Raw genomic sequence first — 23,889 nt, forward strand, 5'->3', positions numbered from 1 at the left:
GGCACGGGGGAGAATGTCAGGAGGTGGGAAATGCTCCAGCCTGGCAGCTCCACACCCGCCCTGGCAGCAGAGGCAAGGAAATAAGGTAGATTCGCAAATTCTTTCCCCATCATTTCCCTGGACACCCCCAATCTTGTCCCAGCACTATCCTCCTCCATGCAGACTTTCCAAACAGCATCTGGAGCTCCCAGCCCGGCTCGCTCTGTCCCCTGCGTGTGGATCCCCTGGGCTGCCTGTCAAACTCCTACTCCCCTGCTCCCAGAGAGCTGAACCATCCAAATCTGAGGCACCCTGAGAAGGCTCAGTGTTCAATACAGCCTGAAAAAAAAAACCATTACCATGCACAAGTCCCTCTTTGATAAAATAATCCTGCTTAAATTCAGAACCCAGAAAACCATGACCACTTTGGTAAGCCTGAAAATTAGAAGCCTTTTAACTTGTTTTCATCTCCAAACACCAAACGAGCACAAATGTGATGCAGGCACCAAGACTTCTATTTATTTTGGTGACAAACCATCAGCAGCTGCCCCTGGTGATCAGCACTACAAGCCTCCACTGCAACCCAGCACGGAGTGGCTCCAGGTCTGACCCTGCTCAGCCTCCTGAGCACTGAAAGCTTCCAGCAGCCCCTCCTGGAGCAAAGGCACCAACACGCTGCAGGCTGGAGCTGCAGAACCACAGGGAGACAGAAGCAGGAGCCTAAGCAGGATCTCAAGTGCAGAAATCCAGCAGAGCTGGGCTGCTGAAGCCCAGGAGCACGGAGGCTGCCAGGGGGAAGTACACCCAGCCCAAGCCTCTCCAAGAGCAGAGCAGCTGCTGAGTGCTCAGACAGCCAGACGGCTGCTTCCCATCCAACATGCTGCTCCCAGGGCTGAGCAGCAACTGCAGAAAACAACAGAAGGGAAATAATAAGGGCTATATATTATGTGTAGATTAAAAAAAAAAAAAAAAAAGAAAAAAAAAGAAAAACACAAAACCCAACAAAAAACAAAACAGGTTCTCCACTTCAGCATGCTTGCACCTTCCAGCTACTTCTTGGTAGCTGTGATCCAGGAGCAGGGGTTGTGATGAAGGAGCTCTGGCTCTTTCTCTAAAAGCCAGAAAGACCTCAGTTTGCAGTCTGTACACAAGACAATAACCCACATTGCTTTCTAGGTATCTACTGGCATTGAGAACCCTCTGATCAAGTTGCTAATTTAAAAAAAAAAAAAAAAAAAAAGGAAAAACCGAGGTGGAGAGTGAACTTAATAGAAACCACTTTAGATGTGTTTGTTTATAGAAGAAAATGAAGGCTGGAAGAGGGTGGGGTGGGAGGATTTTTTTTCTCGTCTCCCACGTACTCCTAAAATGGTCTGTGCCTTGCCTGGAAGTAAATCAATACTAAGCACAGTCCAGGCGAGACTGCCATCTTACATGAAGCACTGACTGTAAAATAGACACAAAAGACACATGATACTCTCTAAGGTCCCCAGCAGCTATAATATCCATCCTTGGCAGCTCGCTTGACATTTCCTTGCCCTGCTTCCCAGTCCTCTTTCTTCCTCCCTCCTCCCTCCCCCTCTCCCTCTCCTCTCTCTCGCTAACAGCCCTGCTCTGCCTCTCAGGGGCTTGCCGACCGGGTGAACAGATAACAAACCTGTCAAGAAGGGTTTAGCTGGGGAATAAATCCTGCATTCGCCAGGAAATGATGTGTACAATGGGAAAATACAAGGGATGACATGAGCCTTCCCTTCTGAGAGAGTGGCCGGGAGATCCTTAAAATGTTACAGCTCGTGCTAAATGGACATTGGGATGGCTGATTAGATCGTATCTCAGACCTTTCAAGTGCCTCCCTTCCTCCCCACTTCCCACTGCTACTGAAGACACACAAAGAAAACAGACAAAGCCCTTCCCTACTTCTGCTCCTTAAAATACATATTTTTTTACAGGCTTGGCCATGAGGAAGGTGGGGTTGGCATGTACTAAGCCTAAGGTCAAGGCTAAAATCTCTTTTAGTGGCAGAAAGGTCACGTGAAATCCATTGGGTAGTCACAATTTCCATTTATAAAAGGCAAATCTAAAAGCAAGAACCTTATCTTGGGGACTTAATACATGTCTTGGGTTATTACTGTTTTCAAAGAGCTTTTTGCACAAATCTGATTTGCACTGGTGCAATAAAGATTCATTATCCTTTTACACAGCAGACTTTGCATTTCTGCTCAGGATTTAATTATGAAAAACAGAACCCATCCCATAAACAGATGCTAATCACAGTAGGAAAGTACTTTCATTTGAGTAACAAGGTAGCTCAGAAAGTTTGCTTGGAAGGTTGCTGCATCAGCAAGAAGAGCTATTAGGGAGGAGAAAAGGGAAGGAAGAACTGATTCAATACTTCTCACAGGTAGCACCTCAATGCTGATATCTCAGGGAGCTGCTTTTGTTGGGAATAGAAGAGGAGCAATTCCATGTGTCAGGAACTCCCCTCTCTAGCACACACAACTGATCAAGAACCTTGTCTGCAGCTGCCTCCAATCACAATCTTGGATTAAACTCAAATGCAAATCCTGGAAAACTTTGGGATTCAGATGGGATCATTCCTCTTGGTCTCTGGGACAGCAAACCCAGTGTTGCTGTGTTTGTGTGCCTGAGGACTGGTTCCCCCCATGTCCAGGCACACAGCCCATGGCTCTGATGGAGATTTTATAAAGCAGTGTCATTCATCCACACTGATATTTTACAGAGCTGAGGAACCTTGCAAAATGAAACTGCTGCCAGTGCACTTTCAGCTCTTGAAATCCAAGATTTTTTTTTTTTTTTACTCTTTTAAAACACCTTTTGAGACACTGATATCACCGTGCAAAGTGTGACTCCGGTGGATGGTCATTACACAAAGGCTGTTCAGTGCACAATGAGCAATACAGGGCAGATACTCTGGTGAGACAGACTGTGGGTAAAGCAGTGCAATCTGCACAGGGATTGCTATCCACAGAGAAAACCTGAAGTACTTAGGTTATCACAGGTGAGTCATGCAATGGCTCCTTAAAGTTTGAGTGAACAATCAAGAAAACATGGATTTTGGTAACTTTGCAAAAACTGGTGTTTAAATACAGATTACAAAGTTAAATCCACTATGCAGTAACCAAACACAGCTGCTTGTTAACACTTGTCAGTCCCTGATGGCAGCACTGGTTTACTTAGAGCAATGATACCAAGTGTCTTCCAAGAGAAGCTACAGCCAAGGGTCCACTCCCAGTGACCAGCTCTGTCTCAGTAGATGAAACAATCTGAATGACAATGGGCTCTTGCTGTAATAAAGGTCAGGCTGGGTTCAGACAACTCTGCCCCTGCATCTTCCAACTCACATCAACATCTGGCTACAGGTAAACTCCAGTTTAATGCAGTGCAATCAACCTTGTTTGCAACATCTTGAAGGAACAATGCCTTCACTAATGATGTTTTAATGAGGAAATGGATATGGTAATTACTGCTAAAAAAACCTGCACCCAGGAAACGTTAGGTTAAATGGCTTTTTCTGTTTGCTTTGGGTTGGGGTTTTTGTCCTCATTCTTGGTGGAGCAGGCAGGACTAGGCAGGGATGGCTTCAGCTAAAGGAAAAGGGAGATTATGTTGAATAAGACCATATCTTCCTTTTTTATTTTGTATAAGTGTTTTCTTAATTTGCAACTGGTATTTTAAGGAAGGGACACATGAAGTACTTAGCTATTATTAGAGGAACTGAGCAATATAATATGATCCTGTTTATGCCCTAATAGCAACGAGTGATGGACTGGTTTGCCACAGACAGCATTTTATTACTGCAGGGCCACATGTGCTGGGAGTTGCAGTGACCTTACACTCAGAGGTTCCCATCTTATTTTCTACTGCTAAGTGTTGCTTTTTTTCCATTTCTGGAGGGGAAGAAGGTCACTTCTCACTATTACTGTTCCATTAACTTACACCACAGCATACACATTCTTAATCCAATAGCACCTTACATTGTGCCTTTTAACTCAATAGTCCATTATTTTCTCAAGTCTTGCCTACACTGACCAAATTATTACCTGAAGTTCTGCACTTACCAAGAGCAGAACAGTTAAAATGTTTAGTGAGAGTGCTGGGGGGCTGAGGCATTGGTACAAATCCATTTTTCTTTTCACCTTTGCAGTTGCTAACAATGAGTGATGGGCTCCCACACATCTGCAAGCACTGGAGCTGGATTCTCATTCACACTCAGCATCAATGAGAGCCAGAGACCCAACACACCATTTTTCATGACTGAATAATGCTGATGCCTTGCAACGTTTCTCAACACACATCAGACAGCAAGACAAAACCTGCATTTTAGCAATGCTTCATTTTATAAATACCACTCTTCAGTCAAGGTGTTGTTTGGAGCCAATGGGAATACATGGCATCCTTACCACACACATTGCTGGGAGGGCTGGGACTCTGAAACAACTTTCACACTATTAAACAGTGACTTTGCTCACCTGAAAGAAGAGACACAGCCCTCACTCATGATTCATGGGTGCACTGCAGCCCCTCAGCAACACCCTCGAGAGGATTTTACTTAGCAATTGGCCTAGGTGCAAAAAGTGGCTCCAGTCCAACTTGTTCTGCCGTTTCTAATTTATCTTCTTAAATAAATAAATTAAAAAAATAAGCAGGGATGTTTTATTTAAGAATCTGATTCTAGACATATCAATGCATTAACAGGCATCCCTGCAGATTCAGCCTTTTCTGATTGAATTCTGGATCATTTTTACTCAGTGAATGGAACAGGAAAAGTCCAGGATGCCAAGAGAATAATATACTACAAGCTGGTGTTATGATGACATGCTTCAAATAATCCCCTGCCAAAATGAAATTTAATTATAGCCATTGTTTGTATTATTCGAAGGACTATTGACAGTAAATCTATCTAGCACAACGTTTCCTCTTTGTATTCACTGCAGCCTTTAGACTGGAAGGAAAAAAAAAAAAAAAAAAGAAAACTAAGAAAAAGGAAATGTTTCCCCCCCCTTCCTCCTTCCCTGGTATCAGGCTACACGAGGCCACTGAAGCCCAGTTGATTTCCCAATTCCAATTATTTCGCAGTACACAATCCTGCAGAACAGCACAGCTCACCCGGGGACTCGGGCTGCCTAAACACGCTGCACTTAATGGAGTCCCTGAAGTTGGCTCCATTTCATTGCTTCTAACTAATAGGCTGTGATATTTTTTTCCCCCCCAAACAGACCGCAGCTCTTCCCACTCCCCTCGCCCATCCTCCACGTAGGATCCAAGTGGCTAACGAGGCATCAGGAGCCCGCCTGCCCCTCTCCACCGCTGTACCTTCACCACCACCTGCTGACTGCAGGGCTGGGCTCCACCACCCTCACCTGCTGCCCCTCCCACATCTCCTCCCACCTTCGTGTTTGGTAAGAACGGAGAGGCATTAAAAGACAGAAGTGTAGCTGGTGTCTGCTGGCATGAACGCTGCCAGGCCCCTGCAAGGCTCAGGCCTAATGAAAAGTGCTCTTTCTTCAGATGTCAGTGATTTTAATATAATTTGGTCTGCTTTTCCTTTTCCTTTCCCTTCTCAACCTCTTGTTTGTGCCTGTGCAACAGGCCAGGTCTCCAGCAACAGAAAGAGAGCTGCAACTTCAGAAAAGATAATTCTGCGAATTGTTCACCAACACATGATCTTCTGCCCCCTTTTTCTCCTAAACCCCAGCACTTTTGGGTTCTGTACCATCAACCTTTTGGTGACTCTCAGCCAGCCAAAGTCCAGTTACACAGCACCTGTTCTCGACACATCATCTCCAAGGGATTACATGAGTCAAAACACTAAAACTGCTGATGATTGGAAGTGTTGAGGTGCAAAAGTATGAGGATTTTGAGGAGAGTATCGCTGTCATATCTAAAAAGTCCTGCACAGCTGTTGGGGACAGAGTCCTGCCCGCTGAGGAGCCCAGGCAGGGCTGGGGCTGATCTGCCTCTTTCATTTGGCTCTGAAGGCAGGAATTACCTTGCCCTGGGGCAGGGTGCAGTGGGAGATCTCTTACATTCGCCCTCAGAAAGGAAAAAAAGAAAAAACTTTCTTCCCCCCCTCTCCCCACTAAAAAAAAACACTCCAATTCTGAAGTCATCTGGACTGTGAAATGATGAAGTGAGGGCGAAGCTCTTCACAAGCCTTTCCAGGGAAGGAATGACCCTTGCCATGCCAAAGGCTGGTGCCAGAGCCCCTGGGGGGGCAGGGGCTGAGCTGACACAGCCCAGCCTTGTGCTGGCTGCAGAGGGAACAGGTCCTGGCCTGGAACAACCAGGGGAGCAATGGCTTTTGAGCCCTGAGAGGACGAAGCCCCAAGAAGCCTGGTCTGATCTCAGAGCCAGCCCTGCCTGAGCAGGGGGTCAGCTAGAGACTGCCTGAGGTCCCCTCAACCTGAATTATTTCATGGTTCTCCAGTTCCTGAAAGCAGCAGACTAGAACTGCTCTGACTGTATGTGCAAACAGCAACTCAGAGCATCCCCAGGCTGCCTCGGAGGGGGTGCAAGGGCTGGACGGGCACAAAAGGCTACGAGGGCACAGCCAGCCCTGTTTGGAAGGGCTTGGACTTTGCACAATCAGCTCCCAAGAAGGAACCTCTCTGAAAGCTGGAGGTCTGAGGGGAAATGAAAAGCAATAGCAATAGCCTGCTCCTCCTCTGCCCTGCAGTTTTCAGGGTCACTGTGCCAGGAGGACACGTCGAGGCAGGGCCCTGATCCCACAGAAAGCAGGGACAGAAACTCCAGGGCTTCTGAGGATCCCTCTCATCACTGCCTGACAGCTGCCTCTATGCTCTGCTACACTGCAGCACTGGAAGACAGTATCAGGTATTTTAAAAGAAAATAAGGAATGTTTGGACGGTCAGGCTTTAACTACGGCGATGGCTTAAGGTATTTTTACATAATTATTTTTCGTAACAATAAATAAACTCAGGGAAGTGAAAAATCACAGGGCTTTTATGGCAAGCAGAGACCCGTCCTGGGTCACTACTCATCTGATTATCTATTAAAATTTCTAGCTTGATTATCTGTTGTGAAGAGGAAGTGAAACACTTCCATTTCCTATTTAAAATACAGACAAAATCATCAGGACTGTATCATGTGAGAGCTGTCTGCACAAAAGCTGAGCAAATAAACAAGGTTCTTGAAATGAAAGAACTCAAACCGAAGCAATAAAGAAAAAATAAACCACTATTGCATTAATTCAACCTAGAACAGCTGTTTCCTATGTTTTTCCCTTCAGTGAAAGACAAAATTCAGCTGAGGGATGGTGTTGAGCTGGAGGTAACAGGCGGTATCACAGCTCTCAGTACTCCAGACACCTTCACTGGTGGGTGTCTCTCTGTAATAAACAAATAGAATATCACCTCTACCATAGCCTGTAAGCTGTCTGGGTACAGTAATTATCTTTTCTAAACAGCACTGGATCCAGTGGGGCCTTATGTTTCTACAGATCTTACAGAATTACGAGTGGGGATAAAGGGGCAGGAAAGTGGGCCCATCTCCTACTGCTGGAGGCAACAGAAAAGGGGGAGAAGGGGCTGAAGTTGGATGTGTCCTATCCCCTTCCTGCTCATTAAAGCAAAGGACCTCAGCAGACAATTTGCTGGACCCATTCAGTCTGTTTTGGTTGTTTGGAAAGGTTTTGTGGCTAAAAAGCATTCAAAACCAAACCAGAGCAAAACAACTTCAGACAACTCAGTGGTTTTTTTGGTTGGTTGTTTTTTTAACTTTCTTATATGTCTGCATGGGATAACTTTCCATCATCCTCAAAAGACTTTCAAATGACTGTTAGAGAAGAGGAACAGGCCTACCACCCTTATAACAAAAATATGAATTAGCTTAGCTCTTAACAATATCCAGTGCAGAATCACAGGAACAACCAGTGAATATGAACAAAATCATAGAATCAATGAATGGTTTGGGTTGGAAGGGACCTTAAAGACCATCTTATTTCACCCCCTGCCATGGGCAGGGACACCTTCCACCAGCCCAGGTTGCTCCAAGCCCCATCCAGCCTGGCCTTGGACACTCCCAGAGATGGGGCATCGACAGCTTCCCCTGTGCCAGGGCTTCCCCACCCTCACAGCCATGAAATTGTTCCTGTTATCACATCTAAACCTACTCTCTCTCAGTTTAAAGCCAACAGAGCTTTACTGCAAAAAAATACCCTGTGCCCAAGGTGAAAGACCTTGGTTATTGAGGTTTTACCTACTGCACACATAAATCTCACATCATCATGCCCAACTTGAAAAAACATTTGCTTTTAATGCCATCACAGGAGTTAAACTTGTCAGCTCCACACACCTAATTTCTGAACACCAGCCACAATGACAGGAAACACGTCACTGGAAGTTGAATCTTCCAGTTACCTCAGCCTGGTAAAACCTGCAGAATTCTTTAATTTCTAGGTGTACATAAGTAAATATCAGCATTTTCAAAAGCTGCCAACAATCTTAATTTTCAGACGCTCAGCCTTTGTCACAAAACAGAAACCCTCAGTCTTAAATTTGGTATTTTGGGCCTTTTCCTTAAAACTGAGATGCTCTGTATCACTAATCCCATCAGAAAGTCTCTGCAAGACACATGGGATACACTGTGAGTGCTCAAGGCTCCACATGTAAACAACTGTGTGATCAACAAGGATTTTGGGACAAACAAATCCTTGGCACTCTCAGTGGCCCTTAAGAAGTGGTTAGTGCTTCTCTCCTCCTGCCAGGCCCTGCTAACATCACTTTAGCCTTTTGTCTTTCAGGTTTTGCAGTTTTAATGTGGGGCTAATGCTGAGGGGCACCCACCACTGGGTTTCTCTGAATAACCTGTGCAGTGCAGGTAAAACCCTTGGATGAAAGATGGGTACCACCATGAGCAGCAAGAGGGTTGTGGATGTGCTGAGAGGTGCACACAGTTTGGGGTTTTTGTTTGTTTTGGGGTTTTTTTTGTAAGAAGCTGCTTCTGGAGAGGACCCAACACAACCCTCTGCTGCATCCCACCTCCCCCAGATCTGGTCCATTTGCCTGGGGAAAAGGGGCTGTGCTGTCCAAGTGTGACAGCACAACACACAGATTGAAACCCCCTCAATCCAGGGACATTTTAAGGGCTCACAGTCACTCTTTAAGTTCCTGTACTTTGTTACTTAAAGCATGACATGGTAATGAGGTTTAATCACACTTGACATTTAGCTTGAGGTACAGTAAGTACACCTAAATCACCTCTTTGGCCAACACTGGCTTTGATGTTCCCATGGGAGACAGTTATTGTTGTCTTGAAAGGTTAAAGCCCTGACTAACTCCGTAGGCAGAATGACAGGAGCTCAGGGATGAAGCAGGAAAAGTCTCTAGAGTGATCACCTACACGAACAGAATTTCTTCCACCCAACCTATCATGACTGTAATATGTAACTTGCAAATATATCCTCTATTTGAAAAGATTTCCTGGGGAAGGGAGAGCTCTGGTGCAGACACCAGTGTAGCGGTGTTTTTGCAGAGCACATATTAAAATGCATTAAGACATAACTAGGGTTGTCTCCATGTTATGCTGCTATTCTTAAGCTGTTATGTTACTAAGCCACATTGGCGTTTTTCAACTTTCCTTTGATGTTCCTTCCATTATCTTTTTATAGCATAATCACACATTTTGGTATGTTGAAGATCAAAGGGAAGCTGGAGCTTCTAAGGCTAAGCCTGGATATGGGGCCTGTAACTAACTGAATTCATTATATTTAATAATATTCTCTAAGGAATGGCAGGGTGAAGTCATATGAAATAATAAACATGAAGGTAAATAGTGAAAAACCATTGGAGTAAGTTTAATGGCAGTTTTGTTTTATGCTTCTCCTAAGCTCCTGCATCAACTCTGTCACCCTCCACTACAGCAGTGATCAGACTCACTGACATTTAGACCTGGCTACCTGGCTGTGACAGCTCTTAATACTCCAACTTCTCCACTTTAGCAGCTCTCTCACCTAAAGTTATAAAACTTCCAATAGACCATGATACTCCTACAAAGTAAGAGCAACCACTCTGCATTTGATAAACAAATTGAGGCACTTAAAATAAAAACAATCTCAAAGTAGACAGGTGTACATAAGAAGAAAACAGGTCTTTAAAAAGAACTTAATTCCTTTGGGCTCATTGGAACTCCTACATCAAAAATATTCATCTTCTGGCAGGCTTGGTAAGATTAAAATTAGTTCTAGATGGCGTCACCAGAAGGCTATAACACACAGCTGAATGGCAGTCAAAAAGGTGTAAAATTCTCTTCTATTTTAGAAAGGACAGAGAGATGTATTCTAACTTTCTCCTTGTAGCTGAATGCTTACTGATGAGTGAAAGTGCAACCGTATCAATTACCCAAGCACTGGCTTTCAGAAAATAGTCCCTGAATTGCACAGCCAGGTGTCATTAAGGGCTTGCTTTTCACACTTACAAATGTGAAAGTTAATCTGAATAAGCTTGTGAAGTGTGTTAATTGAACAGTGAAACCTCTGAGCAGACAGGATTGCTGAGGACAGCAGCCTTCCCCTGGCTCGAGGTTTCTTGGGGTGTAACTCAAGCAGGGGCAGGAGTTACTCACTCCTGTAGCTGAAGTGCAGTGATCAATTTGATGCAACTGCTTCCACTGGCCTGTTCCAGGGGGAAATGAAACAGGTCAGTGTTAATCAGCTTCACAGCAGCCTAAGGGAACTTGTCTCCCTCCCCACAGGGGGGGGCTGGAAACCCTCGTGCTGTCAGATCTTGCAACTCAACAATAGGGCCAAGAAAGGGAGGGGCAGACAAGGCAGCTCTTCCAGGGCCTGAACAGAAGTAAAAACTATAGACAAATTAGGAAATCACTGGCCCCTGTTTCTGCAGGTTCCTGGACTGCAGCATCACTGAGATGGGGAGGGACAAGACATGAAAAGGGAGCAGAAATGGTTTGCTCTTGAACCTGGAACAACTTGGAATGGTTTCATGGCTGGGAGCTCCATGCCAGCTGGGAACAGGTAATTTCTTAAATGATCTCGACTCTACTGCAAGAGAATATCTGACCAATGACCAAGTGATTTAAGATGTCAACACAACTGAATTAACACTATTCTAAATTTAAGTAAGAATTCACCGAAGAGCTTAATGTGGTTTTGCCAGCCCACTTTAAATAACACTTCTCAGCTTAACTTCCTAAAAGTCTTTTTACAACCAAGCCTAATCTGAAAATAACTCTGTCCTTCTCCCACTGGCATTTCACGGATCAGAAATCCCCCACACTTGCAGCAAGAGGGAAATGGGACTCCCAAGTGCTTGAACGAGGGGCACCCACATTACAGGAGGCAGCTGAAGACCATGCTGGAAGCACTGGGAAATCCACATGGAACTCAGCCAGGACCCAGGAGCCAACTATTAATAACCAAACCAAAGAACCAAAAGCCATTAGAAAACCCAGTGCAATCCAGCACTTGAGAGGTGCCACTTGCAGAAGTTGGTTTGTGCTGATCTCTACCTGTGAGAACCAAAATTCTTGGTAATTACTGGAGAGAAGATTAAAATTTCCTGAAGCTTCGGTAACTATTCTGTTAACATGAATTTTTTTCATAAGCCCCATAACAAAGACTACAGTGAGCTAGCTTTTAGAAATTGCAGTTTAATAGGAGAGGCAAAACCAAAGTTTCTTTTTTCTTTTTATTACATCAATTACACAAGATAAACCCCCTGTCTCACGTGGATATGACACATGCAAACTTTTTCTTGAGTTTTCTTGAGAAAGTGCTTTCTAATACCCCAACACACTTGGTCCACCTTCAATGTAATGCTTTAAGATTCAGTGTTCAAATCCACAGAGAGGAAGCAGCAAATCAGCTTAATATCCTAAAGGTGAAACTTGTCTCACCCAGCATTTGCTGCTCTGGCTTTGACACAACGACCAGGTAGGAAATCACACACTGAGGGGGGAAATTGGCCACCCTGAGTCCTGTTTTAAGTATTATGATGCTTCGAAAACATGAGAAATCCATGTGGAGAGTGAACTGAGGCTTCAGACCTGCCTGGCACTGGTGCCAAACACCTCAACACCTTTTCCCTTCCTCCGTGTTTATCAAAATCCAAACAATGGATCCAGGGGGTTTATTTTTGGAGAGCTGTTCAATTAATTTTGGTTCTCTTGATAGACAACAGAGTCCTGCAGCTCTGCATTAAGCATGCTCATTTTTTATCTCTATTTATTGTACAATAATTTAACTTTATTGAAGTGAGGGTTTAAGTCCCCAAGGCAGATTGAAGTGCTGAGCCTGGGTGTAACAAGAGTCCTTGTACCTGTGTTAGTGCCAAACTTCCCTGAAACACTAACTTTCCACCCAGAAGCTCTTTTGCAATGTGTAAAATTTCAGTATTTAAAACTATAGTTTTTGAAGCATGCAAAAGATCCACAGTTTTCCACAGAATACCTGTTTCTCTTCAAAGATTTGCCATTGTTTAAATGGTTTCTCAGCACTATTATTTTGTTTGGAAAAGCAAATTCCCAAGCAATTCCCTCTGTATGATAAAATCTACTTGGTAAGACTGTGAATGGGTACAAAGTTTATTTTGTCTAGTGAATATTCCAAACCATCATTACACTTCACCTATGTTCCAGTCAAGAGAGAGAATTCAATTAATTACTTTTCATCCAGAAAGAAATACATAAAACCCTAATATGTAACGCCCTCAACATTTGCAAAGCCCAAATGCAAATGGCTGTGTTTGAAGATCCCAAGCTCAACACTAAAATTACTCTTTCTCCAAAAAGCAGTAATGTGAAACCTGACTTCCTCTAAAGATTTTCAACTTTACAGACTGGATGTGGAACAAGATCTGAAATTTTATTCTAAGGCTTTGAAAAAGAGTGTAGACTTACACCCTTCCTCAAAGGAAACTCGGATTTTAACAGGTTTTGAAAAGGATTGCAAAACACTAAAAGTTTCCTGTGTTGGCAGCAAAGCCTGTCTAAGAACATGGAGTAGAAAATAATAATAAAGTCTAAATACAACCTTCTGTTGTACATAGGGCTTTAAGGATGTGATAAAAAAGACGTGGTATTTTGTGTGCCACACTGAGAATGACACAGCCCCACGGTGAGGTTCTGGGAGCGCTGATGTGACAACACAAGCAAAACCTCCGTGGTTTATCAGTTCTGCGTGGTTAGTGAAGCAGTGGCTCACACTGCTGTACACAGGTAGGATGGAAAATGCAATATGGCATTTCTGTTATGATGCATAAGTGGGGAAAAAAAGGTACAATAAGGCAGAGAGTGTTCCGTCCTCACAAGTAAAGGGAAATGCTCCTGACAGCAGGATATTGCTCTGCTTGTTCTCGTGGCACAAACAATCCTCGGGCACCTCCTAAACAGGCTGGAAATCAACCAAAGGAGAAAACTGGGTTGTTGTTTTTTGGGGGGTTTGTTTGGTGAGGATTTCAAAGTCACTTCTGACATATCAGTCAAAGCACCACAATCCAATCCCAGCAGATTATTAGAAATCCGGGGGGTGATTTTTTTCAAAGCTGCCAATGGGATTTAGATGCCCAACCCTAATTTATTTAAGAGGAGCTGTAATTCCAAGGCTGAACCTTGAAAGTAGAGTTATAAATATCCATACCTACGTGTCTGAAGACACAACCAAAGGCAAGGGAGGATTGTTTTGACAAAAACAGTGAAGACAAGAACAACAAACCTATAGGGAACAGTAAGTGTAACGGATTACTGATAATGTCAGAAATGTCTAGATGGCTCCAGTTAGAGAGACCTACTCTAGACTTGTTTACACTGAAACAAAGCAATACATAATGCATTGGGCATTTGGGTTTTGCTGTTTGTGAAAGAAACTCGAGCTATTTTTTGTTTTTCTTGCATCTCATCGTATCACTGGAGGTAACCATTAAGCTCATCTTACTTGTGAGTAGGTTGAGACATAAATCCAAGGTTATAGACAAAATCTCTGATTCAGCAAAGCACTTAAGCACATGCTTAGCTGTAAACACATGTACCATCCCATAAAAGTAAAGATAATCATGTGCTTAAGTGCTTTGCTGAATCAGGGCCAAAGACAATAGCAGAGCCAGGAGGAGAAGCCAGGCATCACTAAAACAACTAGACAACTTTCCCTGCAACATAAATGTTATAAAAAGGAATAGATCATAAAGGGGATGGTTATGACTTTTTAGGAGAGTTAAGAACAGCTGTCACAAGGTGGGGGGTAGGGACTGAGAATAAACAGACATTTTAATATTGGTTTTCACAGCATCCTTAAGAAAGCAGAAGGTAATTTGCTTCCTATTTCATCTCATGCCACTCTTTCAAACCTGCTTCCTCACTCAAGGAAAACCCCAGTGCATTACCCAGCCCTTCTGCTAATTGATTTTAGACCAATCACCGCTCATTACTGCATCTTTGACTAGTAAAATAAGATGATACAAGGAAGAGCAGACAGGTTAGTGAGAGCAGGAACAAGGCGCCAAGTAGGAAAAACCAACAATCACAGGATATTCTGAGTTGGAAGGGACTCCCAAGGATCATCGAGTCCAACCCTTAGCCCTGAAAAGAACACCCCAGCAATCCCACCCTGTCCCTGAGAGTGTTGTCTGAACACTCCTGCAGCTCTGGCAGCCTTGGGGCTGTGCCCACTGCCCTGGGGAGCCTGTTCAGTGCCAACCACCCTCTGGGGGAAGAACCTTTGGCTGAGATCCACCCTGAGCCTGCCCTGACACAGCTCCAGCCATTCCCTGGGGGCTGTCCCTGCTCCCCCCAGAGCAGAGCTCAGTCCTGCCCCTCCTCTGCCCCAGGGCAGAGCAGAGCGGGACAATCCCCTCCCTGCTGCCCCCAGCACAGGGATGTCCCTCCAGGCTGCCAGGGCACTGCTGACTCAGGGACAACTGGCACCACCAGCACCCCCAGGGCCCTTTCCTGGCTCTGCTTTCCAGCCCCTCATTCCCAGTCCATGACACAGCCAGGGCTGCCCCAACCAGGCACAGGATCCAACACTTGCCCTCGTTAAACTCACACAGTTGGTGAGGGCCCATCTCTGATTTGCTGGGGTCTCTCTGCAGGGCCTCTCTGCCCTCTGGGGAATCAACAGCTCCTCCCAATTCAGTGCTATCAGCAAACTCAGTATTGCTTCCAGTCCTGTGTCCAGGTTGTTAATGAAGATGTTGAAGAGCACTAGGCTGAGGATGGAGCCCTGTGGAACCCCACTAGTAACCATGCCAGCCTGATGTTAACATTTTTCTCCTTGTGCTTTTTATTAGGTAGAAAACAATCGTTTCACTCACTTATGTTCTGAAGTAATCAACACAACACAAAGGATACAGGTGGTATTTTCAGCACATTAAAGGCCTGTCACAGAGAACTCAACCACCAGCCGCGTTGGGAGGCTCCATTTCATACCCCAGCCCCCATCAGGCTGCCCAATCCTTTCTGGAGAGTTTGTGTCTGCCTGCTGCAGCCTCACACAGAGCAGCTCTGATGGGCTCCAGGCATGCACTGAAGTCTGAGGGATGAAACTGGGGGTGCAGAAAGCTCTGGGGGAAAGACCCCATTTGTTCAACCAACCAGCTGTATGGTTTTAATAAATTTTCTGAACACGTTTCAGAAACCTTACAGGAGTTTTTGGGGTCGTGTTCCTGCTCTGCATTTCTTTTAGATAGAAACTGTCTTAAAACTATCCAATTCAATGTTTCTTCTCTACAGCCCTGATTTGCAATTACTCCATCCCTTCTCTAGAGCCAAAAGCACTGTTATCTAGATTCCCTGAGAGGAGCAGCAGGTATCACGGTGCAAACCACACATTTGGTTCACATTAACTTATCTCCCCCTCGTGCAGGATCATAAAAAGTTAATTGGAATATGCAGCTCCAACACACACCACAACGTGAGCTGAGCCAGCCAACACTAAAACCTCACCGTGTGGCAGCTCTGTTTGGAAATAAGCTAAAACCTGTCAGAGTTCATTTGGAGAAAGAAAAAAAAAAGAAAAAAAAAAGAAAAAAAAAAAAAGCAAATTAATTTAACCAATATCTTGTTTCTTCTGGCGTAACCTTCTAACTTCCTCCGGGACACACAACATCCCCCAAACCAAACCCTCTCTGTAGGCAGAGGTGGCTGTGCTGCCTTTCCAGCTCTGCCCTGTGATCCAAAGAGATGAAATAGCTAAATCAGGGCTGTCAGAACTGGTCAGGGACATCCAGGCAGACTAGAACTGACCAAGGAGGCTCCAGGGCTTTTCTCCAGCAGGAGTCACTGGAGTCCAGAGTCCCTGAACAGCAGTGCTGTAAAGCAGATGTGCAGCTTAGAACTGGCTTCTTCAGTATCAATAAAGCAAACATCTGGGCTTAGATGATGTCCCCTGGCCCAGTTTATGCAGTCATTGCCTTCTGGGTGTCCTAATGAACAGCTTCCTACTCTTCAAAATTATTTTTAATTAGTTTTGATTAAAGAATAAATTAATAATTAAACCCCCATCAGTGATAATAGAATTTGAANNNCATCCATCCATCCATCCATCCATCCATCCATCCATCCATCCATCCATCCATCCATCCATCCATCCATCCACCCCCTGTAGCTACACCCCTTCTTACTAATCCTACCCCCAACCATGAGGCTTTCATGAGTCAGAGCTGAGGAATCACTGTCCCTCCCTACACCTCCACCCCAGCAGTGAGTGACACCACCCCAGAGAGCCCCTCAACAGCCAGGCACCATTCAAGCAGTGACACAGCATAACAAGTCAGGGAGAAACGTGCTTTTGGAAGATCCCTTCCACAGCTTTTGCCACAGGTAGAGATTTAATGAGTTTGGTACTCAGACCTTCTACGTCTAAGTGTGGGGTTTGAGTCTTTGGTTTATTGGTTTTCACGGGACTGCAACTGTTTTCCATGCCCTGTGTTGTGTTCTCTATGCACACTGAGTTAAGGCATGTCGAGCATCTCTACCCCCGTGGTGCCTCTGTGCAGGTACAACAGCAACACTCCTTTCCCTGGCTGTGCCTGTGAGATTGCCAAGCTCTTCAGAGGAACATCTTGCTCTGGCTGGGGAGATGCATTCACAGCACTCACACAATGAAACAGTCAGTGTTTGCAGTGCTACAGAAATATCAATGGGCTGCACTGAACATAACCGAGCAAAAGGCATTTCAGTGATCTCAAGCAGGAAAAAGCAATAGCAAATAGAAATGTCCTGACATAGAAAACTGGAGACACAAGAGATGGCTGTTCCACACTGCTTTATAGTCTGGATGGTGAGTATTTGGGAACAGACAGATAAAACAAGCATGATCCTTCCTCCAGACACTGCCTGAAGAGAGCAGCAGCACAAGAGCTGTGCACTCTGCAAATGGAGATGTTGATCTGCCCGGGAGGGGAGATGTGGTTTATGGAATTAGCCAGTGTGTTTTTATAGCAACTTCCAAAGGCATTTCCTCAAACTCCACTGTTATCTCTGAACACACAAGTGTAAATAACAATATCCATTATGTCAATGCTTCATTCAACACACAAAGATAACTTCTTCTCCCTTCCCAAGAGGAGGCAGCCTGATAGAAACTGAAAAGGCCATTAACAGCCATGACTACAGCAAGTGTGAATAATGTGATAACATCAGGTGAGCAGCCCAGAAAGGCAGATCATTAGACAGCCCTGCCCTGATCCTCGTTCTGAGTCCCAGCACCATCCACCTCTGCCGCGGAGGATGGGACACACTCGTTTCGCTTTTATTGAGTCAAAAATAAGACAGTAATTGGATTGAGGCTTTCAGGGGAGAGGGGAGGGGAGAAGGATCTTCTTAGACTCCCTAATGCCAATCTTCATGACCTGTCTGATCTCTGGGTAAATGCCACAGATAGGTTAATCCTCCCAAATCCTCAGCACGACCTTGTCAAATCAAACTGTTCATCAGTTTGTTCGGAGGCTGCTGGATAAGAATAAACAAATGAACTCACACTGCACGCCTCCCAGCTGTCACTTAGGGGTGCTTACAGACAAGGGCTCTTTAGTGGGCACCCTGCTGCAACAGAACTGACTGCAAATGTGAGGAGTGAACAGACACATCTACCTGCTTAACTAACACACCTGTGAGCACCCTGCATGTGCAAGATACACACACTTACACATTTCATTCTGTGTGCCCTGAGCTTCCTGTTTTCTCCTTGATTTTCCTAATTTAAAATAATATTTATTTTAAAAAAAAACATACATGCATCCAGATTAAAAAGTATCACAACATAATGCTGGGGAAGTGAGTTACAAGGACGTGCCTTAGACATCAAACTGCTCCTTTTACGCACGAAGCAGTTAAAATGCAGCCGTGTCACAGCTGCCTCCCCCAGACTCACTGCTCACACAGAGCCCTCTGGGGCACGGCAGGTCATCCCCCCCTCTGACTCCAGGCCAGCAGAAGAGGTCCTAATGCCTGCTCCACCTTTGCTGCTGTCTGTGCTTGGACTGCTGCCACTCATTTATTCCGTGCTGGCCCGCAGCCACCCAACAGATGGCAGTGACTTTTAGAGGGAGCAGGGTAATTTTGAACTAGTGACCCAAAAGGTGGAAGGTTTTTCAGCCCACTGCTTGCCCTCTGGCCCCAACATCTGTGAACTTGCCCTTTTCAAATGCACTCAGAGTAGTGCTGCAGGCACTGAAAAATACACACACAGCATTACCAGTAAGGTTTAGTTTTCCCCCACTTCTCCCAGCCCTCAAAACACACTGCTATTATGTCCCACTCCAACTGCTCACCAAAGCACATCTGATGTCAACACCCAAGGAGTACAATTTGGAACGCCTGCTTGTCATCTTGTCTGCTAAGCACCTTTGCAATTTCTGTCATGTTTCCTCCTCATGAACTGAGGAAGGTCTGGCCAAAATCTATTATTTTTCCCTTGTGTCGTAGGAGACAGTTTATTGTAATGCATAAATCACTGCAGTTTGGGTTTGGGCTTTCTGTACTATAACCTTGTTTCATCTATATATGATTCTACCCAACAATTTCATTGTTTCTACAAGCCCATCCTTGTTCAGATAGTGACTACAATTTAGTATATATTTTCAAGGTGAAAATTTGTGGGTACAAATACATTGCAAAGTACTTGAAGAGTCCAAAAGCCTCTGTGGACATATTTCTCCCCCTACACTTGATATCCCTCTTCATCCCTTAAAAAGCACATGTCGTCCTGCATGGCCTACCTGCTGTGGTATTCTCTGTAGTTTGAGTTTGGTTTTTTCCCCTTTTTTTTTCTTGTATTGCAGGATATGTCAGATTTCAAAGTTCTTTTCTTTCATGCTTCCTCAAGACCATGTTTCCCAGCAGTTGGTCCTGAGGCCAAAAAGCAAAAGAAGTTGTGCTCTTTTCTGAACCATGGAGATCTCTCAGGGATCAGAGGAAGATCCACTCTTTCAGGAGCTGAACAAAATAAAACAACCCTTTTGGTCCAAGGAAGCTGTCCACGGAATTCCTAAATGTCATAGGGTTTTGATGGTCCAGCTCAGAAAGCAGCTTGGCAGGGAGATGCTCCATCGAGTTAACTGAGTCACAAGACTGCAGAGCTTCTGCTGCAGTGAAGAGCAACCCTCTGAATGTGCCAAGGGAGTGAGAGCAAAAGGAAGGAGCACTGGGATGAGAAAACAACCCTAACCAAAAAACCCCAACAAACCACCAAAACAAACACCAACAGATCTAACGGATTTGGCATCGTGTTTTGTGGAGCAGTAAAACAGGCATGTGGAAAAGGCTACAGTTTCTGCATAGCTATCCCATCTGCAGACTCTTGCAGCTCCATCATTAATCACCGGGTCTCTCCTCCGCAGGACTCATAACAAACCCCAGCCGCCAAATCCCAGCGTAAATCCCACGGTCGGCCTCAGAGTGTGAAACAGGCAGTTGACTTTAGGATTGTTCTTTATGTTCAGAAACATGAATAAATCACACACCATCAAGTTTATCATTTTTTCTCCTCAGAGAAATGTGAAATATTACAGATCATCTTCACTACATCAGTTTCTTCACAGTCCATTAGCAGGCAAGGTCTATTTTTCATATAATTTACCAAACCACTGGTCTAATTTCTCTTATTTCTTTTGGAGCAGGAAACATATACAGAGTATGTTCTCCTGTTACACATCACCCACAACCAGCCTTCCTGTCTTTCATTTACAAAAAGCTGTTGGATTTGGCTGGCAGCTTGAGCTGGTCTAGATCTGGGGTTTCTTTACATGGGCGCTATGAAAAAAAGCTGACTATCAGAAATAAAACCTATCATAAATAACTTAGAGATGTCTCAAGCTTGGATGCTCAGAAAAATACCTATCCCAAAGCAGTAACCAGCTCTGAAGGGTTGGCAGGTTTTGTGGGGTGTAAGAGAGGAACATTACTGGTGGTTTTCTGAAATGATGCTGTGCCCTCACGATCTTACTCCACTGAGAGATTCCCCTGCAAAGAACCCCACAAACCCAACAAAAAACCACCCCAAAACCACGACCACCAAAACCCCCACAGACCAGGAAATGGGCCCCAAACCCCCAAGAACTCCTGCCTCAGTTTCAAAAACCACCTCAGAGGGTTGGTTGCCCCAGCAAACCCACTGAGGGCACAATGGGCACGTGCCATGACGTGACGGTCCCTTTGAGCCCCTCCATGCCCAACACAAGGCTGGGAAGCAGAACAGAGCCCATCCCACTGCCACACTGCAGCTGCCCTGAGCACACACAAAGGACTTCAGACCACAAAGCCACCAGTTTGGTACTTTTACCAAGATTGATTATTATAAGGACAAAAAAAAGAGTAGTGGAGGGTAAGGTGAAATTGGTGCAGTCTTTCCTTACAACAAAACTCTCTTACTAAACTCTCTGCCAAAGGTGGATGTGATGTCCCTTGCTCAGAACAGGACAGAGAGAAAGAGGTGAAACTTCAGCCAAAATAATAGGAGTCAAGAGACATAGGCTTCATCTTTTCCCACTGCAGCTCTGTAAGGGAGAAAAATTACAAAAATCTGCAGTATGTCAAGCTCCCTCCCTTTTTTCTCACCCCCCAAATATTCAGTTTCCCCGGAGAAGCAAGGAGAGAAGCTGACAGGATTTCACACTGAACCACTGCAATAATTGCCACAACTTCTTCCCTATCACTTTTCCAGTATCTGCCTGTTGCCTGCAAGAAAGGCTGGGCTGGAGAATTGCTTTGAAAGATCTGCAGGTGGAGGAAACCCTCAAATGTCATGACTGCAATAAGAAATGCTACCGTGAAAATCAGTTGCCGGGCTCGGATGCTGAAGTAACAAATGTATATGTAAAATACAAAGCCCCAAAACTTCAGAATTTACCTCTTCATAGAGCCAAACCAAGACCCAGCTCCAAGTGTAGACAAAGAAAAGTATAATGGTACATTGGGAATGTTTTTTCTGCCTCACTTGCATGGGCCAGACAAATCAAGCTGGCAGCTGCCTGCTCCTGGAGGGACTGGTGTGCTCATGCTGGTGAAGCCTTGCATCAACTACAAAAGAAAAGAGCTGTTGCTTTTCTTCTCAGGGCTTCTGCTGCCAATAAACTGCAAATCTCCGTTTCTTCCCCCCTCCATTCACACTGATCTCCAAGGGCATTTTCACAGGTGGATCTTGGTGGCAGTCATGCATGCTCAAAACACCACAGAGAGCATTGGCTGCTCCCAACCTCTAAATGTGACCAGTCACGCTGCATCTGGGGCCAGGGGGCCCTCCTGTTCCTCTGGGGGTTAATCCACTTCAGTGGGATTTGCCAAAGCAGCAGAGCACCACAGTAAAATAAAATACAGGAGGGCAGTGCCCTGCATTAAAACATCACCAGTCCAGTGACTGCTCAGGGTCAGGTAGGGTTGTAGTAACCTGAGTTATTTCTCAGGATTTTTTTGCTCATAATTTCCAATTCCCCTGAACTGGTGACTCTCAAAATCACTTAGTAGCACAAGTCTTTTTTTCCTTTTTTTGCACAGGAACAACCACAATATAACATAAAACATTTATTCCAGAGTCAAACACGTATTCAAAACATTAGCTCCAGCAAAAGAAACAATCAGACACAGGAGCTTTCTGTTCCATTCCCAACAGAACACTTAGTAAGAAGAGAATGACTTTATCAACAAGCAGTAAAAACCTTAGTTTCCCATGTCTGAAAGAGATTTCATTAAATGCTTCCCTTGACTAGGTGCAGATCATTATATTTCTCATAGACTGTAAGCAATGTGAGCCTGTGAGTGCACCACGAGGCCCGAGCCCTGATTGACAGCTCTAGGAATCACAATAAATACTGCAGGAACATAAGCAATGCTTTCACGAGAGCCCACTGCCAAACCAAGTGCTTCCTTACAGAAAACAAAACAAAACCAAACCAAAAATAAACTTGGTAAAGCTCCATTTAATGCTGCTTCTCAGAGAAGAGTTGTAAGAAAAATACTCATCAGGCAAAGACACTTCCCATCTCCCCAGCCCTGCAGTGTTCAAGGACACACTCCCCGTCCTCTGGGGCTTCTCCCCTTCCCAGCTCCTGCCCAGGACAGCCAGGATGTAACAATGGGAGGCCTTTCCACCCAGGCCAATGCTGGGAGCTGTGCTACCCCTGCCAGCCCAGCCCAGCCCACTCCTGTTCCACACACCTGCCAAATCCCTCCTGGCGCTGGGGACGGGGAGCTGCCCGCCACGTCTCCAAGGGTTTGGCTGGATTATTCATGCACTGGCTCCTTGGCAGGGATAAAGGCCACACTGATGGTGGAAAAAGCTAATTCACAGCCTGGGAAGGATTAATCTTGCAAAATGTCTTGGCTGCAGTGAGAGTTAGTCAGTCATGGGACGGACATAAGCCAGAATCAAACCAAGAACACGCAGAAAATTATGCTTTCCTTGCAAAGACAGATAACTTTGAGACAGTCTGTTAAATGACATTCTTTGCTACATTTTTTACTTAAAGATCAGTTCTACCCTGAAAGGTGTGAGGGTGGTACTTCACTCTTCCTGCTCCATCTCTTTCCACGCTCCAAACTGCTCAAGGCAATAACCACAGTCCAGATTCGGGGAAGGAAAACCTACCTCCAGCTCCAGTACTAATGAAAATTGTCTTAAACCAGAAGATTTAGTCCTTTTCAATCCATTTGCATTTCTCACTGGCAGATGAATTAGTCAATAATAGGCATGACCACTTCCTGCTACACCTACAACTTGGATAGCTCACAACAGCTCCCACCTGGAATCAAAGCTGCACCATGGCCTGTAGATCAGAATCTACCACTATTTCCATCAGGAGGACCAAGTTGCAGGCATGCAGCACAGAGGGGAGCCTGAATGCTTAACCACTGGCACCCAGTTTGCAAAAAACAACTTGCAGACTTCTCTCCAATTCCCAATTTCTTCACAGTCCTGGTCCTTTGCAGCCAGTGTGTCCCTCAGAAAGGAATGTGGACATTGCAGGTATGAGGCAGGGAAGGAGCAGCAGGACACCTGCATGAGCAGGCTGAAGTCTCTCCATGAAGTTTTCTAGGCCCCAGAATCAGATCAGCAAAAGGAAAAGCAGTAGAGCTGTAACATTTTGTATTTTAGTTTCATTTTTTTCATTCCTTAAGGCACGTTTAAACACTGTCTCTGAGTAAACACCAGTCAAAGTTGTATGTGTGCATCCCTTTCTTTGATGCCAGTCACCACCATCAGAACACTCCACAGACACCCACATTTTAAGAGAAAAGAAAGCAAATGGAAAATAGTTCCATACTGAAAGGCAGTCAGTGATCCACTCAGAGGCTCTTAATGCTGCAGCTCTCATTGCCCTCACACGCCAGCAGAGACAAAGGAATGCAATTTGATTGTGCATTCCTAAAAGGAAATTCTATTCCCCTCTCTCTATCTTTCTTAAGCATTTGCAATTTTTCAGAAAA

At 44.8% G+C, this 23,889-nt stretch overlaps 1 protein-coding gene across 1 annotated transcript in view; it reads right to left on the minus strand.

Annotated features, from left to right (window-relative positions):
• Window positions 1-1,006: 1,006 nt before the first annotated feature.
• LOC114068240 (autism susceptibility gene 2 protein-like) overlaps window positions 1,007-23,889 on the minus strand; it is a gene marked incomplete at its 5' end in the record, with an annotated part of 198,374 nt that continues 175,491 nt past the window's right edge. The window contains one exon of the mRNA XM_027904193.1: window positions 1,007-1,090. Within this exon, the coding sequence (XP_027759994.1) occupies window positions 1,007-1,090 (84 nt within the window). The remainder of the gene's footprint in view (window positions 1,091-23,889) is intronic.

This window comes from Empidonax traillii, unplaced genomic scaffold, assembly GCF_003031625.1.
Source record: "Empidonax traillii isolate 1590-97213 ecotype Southwest subspecies unplaced genomic scaffold, ASM303162v1 scaffold1018:size752740, whole genome shotgun sequence".
NCBI classification, from domain to species: Eukaryota; Metazoa; Chordata; class Aves; order Passeriformes; family Tyrannidae; genus Empidonax; species Empidonax traillii.